General features: G+C 40.5%; 1 protein-coding gene across 1 annotated transcript in view; it reads right to left on the bottom strand.

Annotated features, from left to right (window-relative positions):
* The window catches only part of LOC138027187 (WD repeat-containing protein 64-like), a 62,866-nt gene that overhangs the window by 3,589 nt on the left and 45,684 nt on the right, over positions 1-13,593 (bottom strand). The window contains exons 30-34 of the mRNA XM_068874721.1: positions 12,803-12,900; positions 12,165-12,252; positions 11,329-11,409; positions 7,098-7,178; positions 1,326-1,376 (exon numbers count right to left, since the gene is read on the bottom strand). Coding sequence (XP_068730822.1) covers positions 1,326-1,376; positions 7,098-7,178; positions 11,329-11,409; positions 12,165-12,252; positions 12,803-12,900 — 399 coding nt within the window. The remainder of the gene's footprint in view (positions 1-1,325; positions 1,377-7,097; positions 7,179-11,328; positions 11,410-12,164; positions 12,253-12,802; positions 12,901-13,593) is intronic.

Raw genomic sequence — 13,593 nt, 5'->3', positions numbered from 1 at the left:
AGTATAGGTAATCATACGATTTTGAGTTCAATTTGAAAATAATTTGCACGAGTGCGTTTTTCAAACGAGTTTCGAAATTGCAGGAGCCCGAATGAGGAATGCAATTTCAGCTTTTTGAAAAACACACGAAGTGCAAATTATTTCCAAATTGAACGAGAAAAGTGATATGATTACTGTTTGATAATGTAGAAAATTGCAGAGCAAGTTCCATTTCGGAAGTGATGCACTCGTATTCACGTTACCAAAACACACCAACAACTTTCACGCCACAAGTTTCACGCCATCACAACAAAATATTTGATTGGTTCTTACCAAACCCTATTGTTTAGTAGCCAATCAAAACCGAGAAATCTGTGAATAAATTGCACTGAATTAAGTATTTTTGAACTGAATTAACTCTTTTTTGCACTGTGTTTACAAAGAACAGCACGTACTGTTGTTAGCCAATCAGAATCTAGTAATTTTGTCATGTATTTCATTAGTTACTAACTATTTAGGAGTCCCAAACTCTACATACAGAACAAATATTTAGTAACTTATTGTTCTTTCTTCTCCTTAATACTTCTTCCCCTTTTTATTGTTACACAGGAATTGTAAATTATTGTGATTCTTTTCTATGTAACGCTACTGTATAAATTATCCTCACTTTTATGAACATAATATTGTGTGAGTTAAATAAAAATTGACTTTGACTCCTATTAGTTCTGCATGACAATTTCACATCCTTTGAAACCAAGTCGAGCTAATCAGGAAATGGATAAACGGGTTTTAATAGTTTCTATATAAATTTGGGTGCTCCGTCGGTGGGGAAGTTAAACACAGAAATCGGTTCATCAACTGAGTTGACATGCAGATTCTCCGGTTTGGAATTGAAAGTAACTTTGCAAAGTTACAGTTCGAAGACCCACAACCGGTGTACGGGTCGTTGAACTGTAACTTTGTCAAGCTACTTTCAATTCCAAACCGGATTAGCTACATATTGACTGATTATTGTACACCTGGTTGCTGTGTGAACTTTAACTTGTCTTGGTTGAAATGGTAAATTGACGGCTCCGGAAAGAATTTCAACAGCTGACGTTTCGAGCGGCGTCAGAGCGAATTTAACGCTGGAAACGTGAGCTTTCGAAGTTCTTTATGGCGGTCAATTTACCGTATCACCTCAGTTGATAATTTCCAAGTCGAACTACTGCTGTGCTACCTTAACCCATTTTGCGAACTGGAATGTTCAAAACGCCGAGCTAGTTTCCTGCTTGCGGTGAATTCAAGACTTGTATTTAGTTCGCTTAAAACAGGTGTAGGATTTGTGATGAATTTTTGGGACTCACCCTGGTTGAAGGGGATGAGCGATAAGCAAAGGAATTCTTGTTACCAGGACCCTAGAAAACAAAAAGAAAAGAATTACCGATTGGAAACAAAACGTCACTGTACGGGCAGCCTAAAGAACTACTAAGTTCAATCAATTCCTAATTTGACGTTTAGAGCTCATAATTAACAAAATTAAACAAAATTACCTAAAATAGCGTGACCTAGCCCCTTTAAAAACTGGATCATTGGATAATGCAATTCGAGAGTTTTGATTGGCTAAGGCATCATGGGTTATGAGCCATTATACCATGATCTACAAACACGGCAAGCATATGCGTGATTTTTTGGGCCTTTTTATTTTTATTGTAGTCTAGTTTTCTATATTTTGGGGACGTTATTAATAAAACAATTATTCCACTCGCGCTTGTTGGATATGAGATGATTATAGCCTACTCGGCGCTACGCGCCTCGTTGGCTATCTATAATCTCAGTCATATCCAACGCGCGCTCATGGAATAATTGTTAATTATTAAACATCATATCGCAACGTCATTCTTTTGCTTCTTTTGCTATGCATGCGTTCTAATTAGTGCAGCTTTGGTGTTTTAGAAGCAAATCTTGTGTTATATGGATGCATCTCGGTCGAATAGTTGAAAAGGTTAGAAATGTAAGGTGAGTTATTGAAGACATCATTCATTAAGACCGATATTGATTTCAAGTGAAGCAAGCTTATTGGGAGACTACAAGAGGAGACAGAGAGAGAAATGGCGTGGGATCTGTAAGGAGCAAATGGTATTAAACGTGTAGCACGTTTTCTGCAAAACTACCTGCCTTGGTTTCGCAATAACTTTAGGGTAATCCGTCTAGACTTGGGGCGCGTTCGATTGACGCAATTCCAGAATAAGAATACGTGGAGCGATGATTAAAACGGTATATTTGGCGCGTTTCGAAGCAGCAAGGATGATAAAAATATGTTTCAAATAACATTTTCGCTGATGTGTGACAATTTTAATGTGAATCTCCGTAAAGACGAAGGATTTCTAACTTATATTCCATGTATTCTTATTCCGGAATACAGTCAATCGAACGCACCCTTGATCTGGTGCCTCCGTCAAATACACCCTCCACTCTTGAGGCAAATTATCGCTTAATTGTTGGAACTACTACTACATGTATTCTCTTGGAAAAAGGAAAAAAGCTACTTGCCCCACACTGCCCGTTTTTGGGACGCGGACGGCAACGCGGAAGGTTGCTATCGACATTAAAACGCTCAAACCGGGCGGGTCGCCGTCGAAAAAGGATCTTTTAAAAATGGACATTGTAAATTGCGAAAGGCGATATTTCTGAAAACGATGACATAGGAGCGCAACATACGTTTGTGGATAGGTGAAAAATAGCCAGTCAGAGACTGGAAGTGGGTATTGCTTGTGTTGAGAAGAATTATAATCAAAACTGCCTTGCTGTTCATATATTTTTTTTGCGTGTTGGAAAAGAACAACATTCCTAATACGCTAAGTTATAGGGGAAAAGGTTACCGATTCAGTCATTTGTTCAACAACAATACATAAATAAAAAATAGCCGCTCGAAAGAATGGGTTTCAGCCTTCGTAACCTAGTTATGGTTTTTGACAGATCGACGTTCAATATTCTGTGAGAGTGAGACACCAAGAAAATATTGTTTTTGAAGATGATTCTGGTGATCGGAATTTTCGAGCACCGTGATTCTGCATTTGTCTTTTACTCAAGCGATAACTTGAACATCGACTTTTTCTGAGGCCCAGAAAGATGGTCGCCAAAAAATAAATAAATAAATAAAAATTTATATGATGAGGCCCAGAAGGCCGAAACAGTACTGTCTGCAGTTAGTTATATATATTTTTTGGCGGTTACAAACAAAGGACCGAAATTTTTCTTTTGACGAGTGAACGGGAACGAAGGTACAGATTTTGTTACCCTGCTTTGTGTAAAACGCTTCGTGTAATTTGCGAAAAGAAACAAACGAAACGAAATGAGAATCTGTATTTTGCGAAATGAGAAAACCTGTAAATTGCGAATGAGCTAAAAATCTGTAATTACGTTGAAATGCAGCCGTTGTGAATCTGCAGTATTGTGAAATACTACGCTAAACCTGGCCCGAAACGAAATCGTTCAACGATAGAGTGAAAACACGTTGAAGATAATCCGGGGCATGTCCATTCATTGTCTTATACATCTTTAAGGCTTTCCGTTTCTTTCGCCGAATTGATAGCCTCTCCCAGGTTAAGGGTGGTTAGGAGCTAGTTCGAGTTCGTACTCTAGTTGCACGATTCTGCAATTTTTGGTCTCAAATCGGTCTGCAATAATTGAAATATGGCACAATCAGAGCGTTATAAATTTGAATGGCAGTTTCTTTCAGAATAAAGGGTTGCACACGTTTAAGGGCACCTATAGCTGAAGATACTATGTCGCATATTACATCAATGTGTTTGCACCAAGTAAGTTGAGCATCTATGGTAACGCCCAAGGATTTCGTATGTTCAACCTTTTTGATGATTTGATCGTCAATTCTCATTTCAACGTCTTCAGTTTGGACAGATAACCTCTGCCTCGATCCAATAATCATTAGTTCAATTTTGACAAGATTTAACCTAAGCTTGTCGGCTTTCAGCCAGCAGCTAAGGTTACTTAAACCAGGGATCAAGGCTTGTTTGAGTTCCGTTAACGTTTAAGCCGATCGTGTAATGTTTGTGTCATCAGCAAATAACCTTGGCGCAGCGGCCCGCAAGCAGTTGGGGAGATCATTAACATAAATTAGAAATAGCAAAGAGAGAAGAGAAGCACACACAGTGCATTTTTAACCTTCCGACACACTCATCCGAAAAATTGGTTTTTGCCCTGAGCGGGACTCGAACCCACGTCTCCCTGATTACTAGTCGGGCATGCTAAGCCACTACACCATCAAGGCTACCACACTGGCAACGCAGCAGATTAATGAGGTGACTTAGCAGCGTGGGGATCCATAGGACCCAACTTTTCTTCACTTGCGTGTGTATCCTGTGTACCCCAGTTATAGTATAACCCTGGGGTTATAGAGGCAAGGATACACACTCGAGTGAAGAAAAGTTGGGCCCTAGGGATCCCCACGCCGCTAAGTAACCTCATTAATCTGCTGCGTTGGTTTAGTGGCTTAGCATACCCGACTAGTAATCAGGGAGACGTAGGTTCGAGTCCCGCTCAGGGCAAAAACCAATTTTTCGGCTGAGTGTGTTGAAAGGTTAAAAATGCACTGTGAGTGCTTCTCTTCGCTCGTCAGTTACACCTTTCATTGCCTCGAAGTTTGTAACTCTCATTAGAAATAGCAAAGGACCCAATACACCGCCCTGCGGTACGCCGCACCTGACATCGCGAGCAGTTGATAGCTTGCCGTTGACATCACATCTTTGGGTTCAGCCACTTAGGTAGGACCGGAACCACCTAATGGATGCCTGGTCAAAACCCAAGAATGACAATTTACGCAAGATGATCTCGTGATCAATGGTGTCGAATGCCTTAGTGAGGTTAATGAAAACGACGCCATTTAATAACGCATTGTCGATGTTAACTGACCAGTCATTTGTCGCTTCAAGAAAAGCAGACTAAGGGTGCGTTTTTTTGGGGAAAATCCGAAAACGGATTCTTGAATCCAAAGTATATCCACACTCGAGGAGGATACGTCGGATGAAATCTAAATCTGGGTTTTTGAGATTCACCACTTATGCGTTTTTTTGGGAAAGGATTTGAAAACACTATTTTTGACAAGCGGTTTTTCATGCAAAAAGGATACACAACAGCTACCGGAGCTATCGTACATGACGGTTTAGTCCCAAAGTTTTTCTCGAGCCATTTTTACCGTACGATCGAAGGCACGAAAACGTCGAAAATGGTTAGGTTTCCTGAAAATTTCACACCAGAAATTACACTAAAAGTTTCTTGACAGCTATAATGCTGTAGCACCTTTCCTACAGCTAAAAAGTAAACTGCAAAAATACCATCTGTAATCGATTTCTACCTTTATCGATCGCTAAGATTCTGGTGGCATTTTCATTGAAGAATTTCTTCAAAACCAGTTAACCGCTAATTTATTTTTTGGAAATTGCACCCAACTCTGGGTTTGTTGGTTTGCGTTGTCCTGGCAAATAATCCTTTCTCGGATTTGCGTTTTTTTTTACGGTGAAGAATCCATTGATCTGAGATCACAAATCCTTTTTATGGATTTTCCCAAAAAAATGCACCCTAATTTAGTCTCGTTGGTTACTAAAATAGACTTATCACGTTCCTGATCTATGCACGCATTTCGGGCTATTTTCTTGCTACCACGTTCACTCCTCAGACATGATGACATTATGGCTATTGCATAATGCATTATGCAATACCCACAAAATGGAGATTTTAAGCGTTTTCGTGTGGATAGGTGAAAACTTTACGAAAGCAACAGTGAGGATGAACAATATTTTACTTGGTTTTGCCAAGATTACAGCAGAAAATCACAAAAACGCGTCAGTGTGGATTGAGCCATGATCGTGATAAGAAGATATCAAATTTCATACAAATGTATCTGGAACGCGCTTACGTAATTCTAATAAAGAAAAAAGCATGACGCGAAAGGCGATACTTCGGAAAACTATGACATAAGAGCGTAGAAAACGTTTGTGAATAGGTGAAAAAGGATATTTTGAGTGTTTTAATTCGTCACGTGTGGAAGGTGAAAACGTTACGAAAGCACCAGTGACAATGAACGATATTTTGCTTGGTTTCGCCAAAATTACACAGAACATTTTGAAAACACGTCAGTGTTGATTGAGCCTTGATCGTGATAGAGAATAAATGCAGTTCCATACATCTATGTATCTGAACTGTTCTTATGTAATTCTAAGTCACGGGTTCGGCTCTCACACTAGACGATTGTGCTCGCGCCGGCAGAAAAAATCGCCAGCGAATTTCGTCGCTCCGATTTTATACGCCGATTGCAGGGAATTTCCACTTTCCTTTTATTCCCTGGTGTCTCTTCTCTTTCATCTGTCCACCATGCTTCGCTGTTGTCCGCCATTTTTATGCAGTAAGGTCTCATTGGTTGAATCATTCAGGAATTCGCTGCGAGGGGCGTAAAAAATCGCTGGAGCGAGCACACTTCGTAAATTGCGGCGAATTTAATCGCCGGTATCTGACATGATAGATATCGGCGATTTTATGCCCCGATTGCCGCGGTAGCGATCGGCGGTGATTTACCGGGAACTAAAACACTCGTAGAATCAATACGACCCCTACATCCGGGAACCGAGTGGCGTAATTGGTCAACGACGTCGCGATTCCCGCCTTTTTTTCCCGCTATTTTTGTTTGTATCAATACCCAGTATTTGCATTTAAGCCCGCTTCTCAATCTCTACCATGTATATTTATTGTCCATATAATAAAAAGAAAATTATACGTTACCTCGAAAATATGAATTTTATGTTTGAGTGGCGAGAACAATGTCTCACTCGTTCGCTACGCTCACTCATGATATATTCCTCTTGCCACTCAAACATCAAATTCATATCTTCTCGCCACCGTGTAATATCCTCTATATATTAAATTCAAAGTGACGGCAACCGGGAAATGTAAAAAAAGTGACATAGGACATGATTACTGATAAATTGTGTTTTTTCTCAACACATGAAATGAGCCACCCGTTCTTTTAACAGAGTATGATTGGTATAAGGTATCATTGCAAACAATTTAAGCTTGCTATAAATTTGAGGTCAAAACAATGAATCGAGAAAGTAGTTTCTGAATACCTTATAGTTGTGCGCTTGATTTGTCAGCCAGGACGACTGCATGTTGATAGCAGGTGTCTTCAGCCTTTCTGGTGTTTCAACCTATTTATACAATGAATTAATTGTTATATATCCGAGCAACTTCGCTTACTTAATTAAAGGGAAAGTGTCACGCTGTTTTGGTCTTTGAATACTCTTAAAGACTAAAGAACGTTTTGGTAGCAAGGGAGAACATAAAACAATGTTCCCTTTTTAGTTTACTTCTCTAATAATAATAATAATAATACCCTGGAGAAGGTGCAGCAAATCCTAGCTGGCTGCAGTGCACTGGCGCAGACATAGTACTTACAAGGAGTCAGGATGGCTTAGTGGTTATAAACCGCACCTCCCACCTCTGTGACCCAGGTTCAACTCTGGCTTCGAGGTCGTATGTGGGCTGAGTTTCAGTCGATCTCAATCTGATTCCGAGGGTTTTTCTCCGGGTACCCCGGTTTTCCTCCCTCATCAAAATCCTCGTATAGGGATAAGCTCTGGTAACTCTCCCTTTCATTGTCTTGATTGAATAAAGTTGGTATTATTATTATTATTATTATTATTATTATTATTATTATTATTATTATTATTATTATTATTATTATTATTATAGAGACATAACGCTCTCAAGATTCTATTCTTTGAAGTCTTAAGATCCCTTGATCTCGTCACTAAAGTTGAACCATGGTACTCACTAGCCACACTTGAGCCGATGTACGAGAATGAGCGCGCGATTCCCTTCTGGGAAGTTGCCTTGTATGCAGAAACGACGCAGGTGAAAGGTAACAGGATCGATATTACCATCATCGACAAAACCAACAAGCAAGTTATAGTCATCGAAATGAGCTGCCCATGGTTGGAAAACTTAGAGGCAAAAGACATTGAGAAGACCACAAAGTACAATCAGCTGCGATTAGAGCTCACAAACACACATATCCTGAATACAAGATCATTCAATACAACATCATTATGGACGTCCTCGGAGATTCTTCAAAAGAGAGGTGGACAAGAATGAAACAATTACGCTATAGATGCAGAAGGGAATCCCGACAAGCTCGTTACATATTGCAAGGACATTTAAGCTGAGCGATTAGACTTTTTAAATGAATTTTAACACACTGAATATTGATTTTTCTAGACATCTATTATTTGAGCATTGTTTTATCATTGATATTTTGAGACATTTATACGGGTTTTTTAAAACTGCATAGTTACAATTCTTGCATGTCTTTCTTCCTATTTTTCGTACAGGTATTGCAATGGTTTTAAATGTAATAGCAGATTTTAGTCGATGCTGCGGTAGGTTACGACTCCCCGCCCCGACAAAGCTATACTCCTTAATCTGGGTATTCAGAGGTTCACAGAGGTTCATTCTGCCATTACAACTTCTTCATTTCAGTGTCAACTGTATATTTAGCGGTGAGACACTAATTTGGGACACTCTACAGAAATCAAATGTAATCAAATCACCATTGCAGGGCGTCAAGTGACAAATGACACTCAGAAAATAGGAAAATAGGAAAGACAGTGGCCAAAAAATAGGACTTTTCATCCCAAAATAGGTACAACATAGGAAACGTTCCTCAATTTTATCCTCTTCACAAAGCCAACAACAGCTCTGTTCCACAACCAAGAGAAAATGAGGGGACAGAGAGGGAGGCCCTCGGTCCAGCCCTTATGTCATGTCCACGAAAGTTATTTTTAGACGAGCGGAAGTCTGCCTTCCGAGACGTCCGCATGCAGGCCAACCTCGGTCTGATGTTTGAAAGAAAATAAATATTCATCAGCCTTCCAAGTGCGCAGCCATTTTTTCTTTTCACGAAGAACCTGTGTGCGAGGCAAGACTGCATGCGGACGTCTCAGAAGACAGATTTCCGCTAGAACAATGACTTCCGCTCGTCTAAAAATAACTTTCGCGGACATGACATATCCCGGCCAACGCCCTGAGCCTCTCTCTCTGTCCCCTCATTTTCTCTTGCCACAACCCAATGCCTCATTTAATATCTAACAGACAAGATGGCATGTATCCTTCATAGAAACAAGTGCTAAAACTTGGTACCAAGGGAAACTTGTCCTTCACCTTCCAAATTACATAACATACAGTACTTTCCAAGATATCTTTAATTTAAGTCTATAGTTGTTTGAAACTGAGAAAGCAAGAACAATTTTTTTACAAACAGTTAATATAACGTTAAAGTTCACAGTTTCCAAATGTCTTACAAACAACAAAAGCCAACAAAGACTATTCGTAAACAAAAAAAAAAAATTCTAATGCTTAATATTTTTGGGCTCTTCTAGCAGACTGCATGGGTAACCTTAGCTTTGCCCTCATTTTGGGCAGTGTTTGTCGTTGACGACATGGCCTTGTCCAACAGTTAACGCAGTTTTTCAGTTAACAATGCCCTCTTTTGTCCTATTTTCTCTAAGTAGTTCAATGCATTCACTTCAGAAGCTGAATTACATTTTCTTATGTTCAACCGTTTATTCAATGCTACGGCATCTAAAATCACGTCTTGTCCCCTTTTGGTCATAAGGGGAACACGTTAAGTATATCCGAACAATTATACGGTGTATAAACACGAGTTTGTTTGTAATGGCTACCACTCTAACAGCTATCAGAAAACGTATCAGGATGAAAAATATTTGAACGAGTGCTCTCCCACTGCGCCATCCTTGCACCCTTTGTACACAAATCAAATCACCTCATGTCAAATCGTAGGTTGCTTATTTTAGGAGAGAGGAAAACGGAGAAAACCAAGAGAAACACCTATAGGAGAAGAGTAGAGAACCAACAAACTCAATCCAAATGTGACACCAAGTCCGGAAATGGAATCCCGGCCACATCGGTGGGAGGCGAGTGCTCTCACCACTGCGCCAGCCTTGCTCCCCTTTTGTATCGAGGTTATTTATCTACTATTAGAAATATTGGTAACCGTAAAATACTTTTACTATTTACTTTTACTAAGTGTAAAGCGCTTAAAACTCCTTAGTACAAGCGCTATGGAAATGTTATGCTATGCTATACTATGTTGTTATGTTAGGTTCCTGAAGAATGGATGTCCACGATCAAGAAACAAAGCAATAGATCGGTAGGGAAACGGAAGTTCAGAGGGAAAATTCCCCAGGAAAGCAGCATAGCGGCGGACCGTACTGGCACTGATTTTTCCTACAGAACAATGCAGGATCGAAAGCCGACTGTCGTAATACAAGAAGCTGGGCATAGCCAGACGAAACGTTGCAATTACATCTCACGTGACTACATCGTGGGACAAACAACTAGTATACTGAAATCATTATATTTTGTAAATGGTGACTTGGGGATACTCAGCAAAATTCCGAGTGTTCCTTTGCAGGAGTCGAACCTACGACCCTCCGATTTCTAGTTCGAATGCTCTACCACTGACGAGATTTTTTTATTGTCGATGTTGACTCGGTGACACTCGGAATAAATCCGAGTGTTCTTTTGTAGGAGTCGAACCTACGACCCTCCGATTTCTAGTTCGGATGCTCTACCACTGACGAGATTTTTTTATTGTCGATGTTGACTCGGTGACACTCGGAATAAATCCGAGTGCTCCTTTCCAAGAGTCGAACCCGCCCGACGACCTCCTGATAACTAGTTCGAATGTTCCACCCCTGAGCTATGGGAGACTTTTAGGAGCCAGGCCATTACACAAGGTTCAGGCCACGATTATGAAAGGAACTTTAAGATAGGAACTTTACTTAGGTATCTAGAAAGAGATGGTCAACTAGAAAGCCTTCGCTACTTTGACCACCACACATTTTATAACCTGTACTATAATTATTTTATCTTGTAACCATGTGTTGTGACTATACTTTTCTTTCTATGTTAATGCTATGTAAATAGTGTGAAATAAATGAACCATGAACCATCTAATATTCTAGCGCTGGAGCACTAATTGGGAAGACTGTAAATTGAAATTAAAAAATCGTTCCTTTCGTGGCCTCTCCTTGAGGAGAGAAGAAAACCAGAGTACCCAGAGAAAAACCTCTCGGTGCAGAGAAGAGAACCAACAAACTCAACCCACAAATGACGCCGAGTCTGGGAATTGAACCCCGGCCACATTTGTGGGAGGCGAGTGCTCTCAACACTGCGCCATCCCTGCACCCTCTGCTAGAACTGAAATTGTCGAAACGGTACATTCACGCCATTGAAATGAATGACTGAGATTATCAACCAAAGGGATTCCGAACTTACCCTGTAGACAGGGAGTGCTCTATAAACAGCTCCGGTATCAGGTGATCCAACGGTCGCGCTCTCTAAGTGAGAGTTGTAATGCTGAAATAAGCAAAAATAATTTATTGCGATGATATGAACTGAAACAGATTCAAATTCGTGTTTGTGGAAAACGGCAAACGGGAAACGACATACTACTGCCTGCCCAGAGAACATGAACATCTCTTACACTGGCTTATTTTCGAGCGAGCAACACGATTACGTTGTGTGGTGATGGCTATTGCAGTTTATTAAATTCTCAACCTCGGATAATGCATTTCGCGTGCTCTGATTGGTTCACTCAATCTCGGTTATCAGCTCATATACCTTGGTTTGACCTTATATGGTAAATGATTGATCTAAGTGTTGCCAAGCTAAAAGTTTTTTCGCCGGAAAGCGAAATTTCTCTCTGAAGAAAGCAAAAAAAAAAGTTTTTCTGGACAGCTGGGTTAAATTCCGACGTTTAGAAGTACGCGAAAAGGTAAGAAATGTTTTTGTGACGAGCCTGCGTCTGTCTGACCACAAGGTGTTACACGACATCGCATCGGTTCTCATCAAGTTTTTTTGATTTCGCTCGGATTTGCTCGCTTTTTTCGCTCGTATTTCGTACTTTCTAACCTTTTGGAGTTTAAAGGAATTTAATAAAACAATTATTCCATTCGCGCTTGTTGGATATGAGACTGGTTATAGCCAACTCGGCGCTATGCGCCTCGTTGGCTATTTACCATCTCATATCCAACTCGCGCTCATGGAATAATTGTTAAATAGCCGCAGACCACGTTGTGCATGATCTGCCGAAGAAGCATTCTACTGATTACCTTTGGTTTTGAAAGTGAATCAAAGAACTTCTTGTTGTCACCCTTGGGTTTCTTCTCCCTTTGTGCCGAGTGACGGAACGGCAACCATCTGTAAAAATACAACATTTTCTTTCATTACTCGAAACCAGTTCAAATTTAGATTTACTATCCCAAGGCCAAAAAGTGAATAATAGTGATACTTCTGATGATGATAATAATGATGATGATGACGATGAACGTGTGTCTAGTCTTCTAGCATAGTGATAGGGGCACTAAATGGGAACATTGTAAATTGAAATCAACGCAAAGGGGGAAAGACGGGAGTACTCGGAGAAAACCCTCTCGGAACAGAGTAGAGAACCAACAAACTCAATCCACATTTGACGCCGAGTCTGGGAGTTGAACCCGGGCCAACTTGGTGGGATGAGAGTCACCGCTCTCATCACTGCGCCAGCCTTACACCCCGGTAATCCATTCTATCATGCCAAGCATCTTCAAAAAGTCAGTTAATGCACCTAAAACACGTGACAAATCCTCTTCCATTGCCCACCCCTGAAGATGGGATCCCGCAGCAGTTTTTAAATTATAAACTTAGGTAAAAATGGAAGTTTTCGCTTTTCGTTGCGAATGTGAACCGTGAATTATCAGCAACAAAATACCTCGTGTCATCAAACATTAGCGGACAGTCAACACCGGCCTCGGTTGTTTTCTGCACCGCCTTCGAGGCCGCAACATTCTTTACAGTTTTTATTGGAACCTAGAGAGAAAAAGGAACTCAATTTAGTTTAATTGAGTAAAGAACAACAATCACTGCCCATAACCGTGAACTGTAATCATGCAAGTAGATGACACCAGAAAACCAGTAACTCGGTGCCCTACTCTGTCAACAGTGAGTGGGTTCTGTAGCATACCAGTAAAGTCTTTACAGTAAGTAAAGCTAGAACATAATAGCCAAAGGCCAATACACTTCTGGCCCTCACTCAATTGTGAGACCGGGCCTACGGTTTATAGTCCTTTATCCGAGAAGACTTGAAAGCCTAACCATTTGCAGATGAAATTACAAGGCAGCACTTTCTCCTCACACGACCTCCCGCACAGTAGTCCAATACTGAAGCAATTGAACCAGCCGGTTCGCTCCCATCGTTAAAGGCCGAGACACTCTGGGCGATAAGTCGCCGCGACAATTCGCCTCGTGTGACACGGTTAATTTTGTGAAAATCATTGTCGCTGCGGCAGAATTTTGATCAGCAAGAATTCACACCGGTCTGTGGCGGACCTTATGTAAGTAGCATAAATATGTTTTGGGCTCAACTCAGACTCATTTTAGCCCGAGCCGTTGGGAGAGAGTTATAATTAAAATGCGCTCTGAGAACGGCTTAAAACAAATTTATGCCCAAGAACGTAAACTGTATTACTATTATCATCACTTTGGAGGCCATTGAGAAAAAAC

Source organism: Montipora capricornis, chromosome 12, assembly GCF_036669925.1.
Source record: "Montipora capricornis isolate CH-2021 chromosome 12, ASM3666992v2, whole genome shotgun sequence".
Taxonomy (NCBI): Eukaryota; Metazoa; Cnidaria; class Anthozoa; order Scleractinia; family Acroporidae; genus Montipora; species Montipora capricornis.
This window is presented reverse-complemented; position numbering and strand designations above follow the sequence as displayed.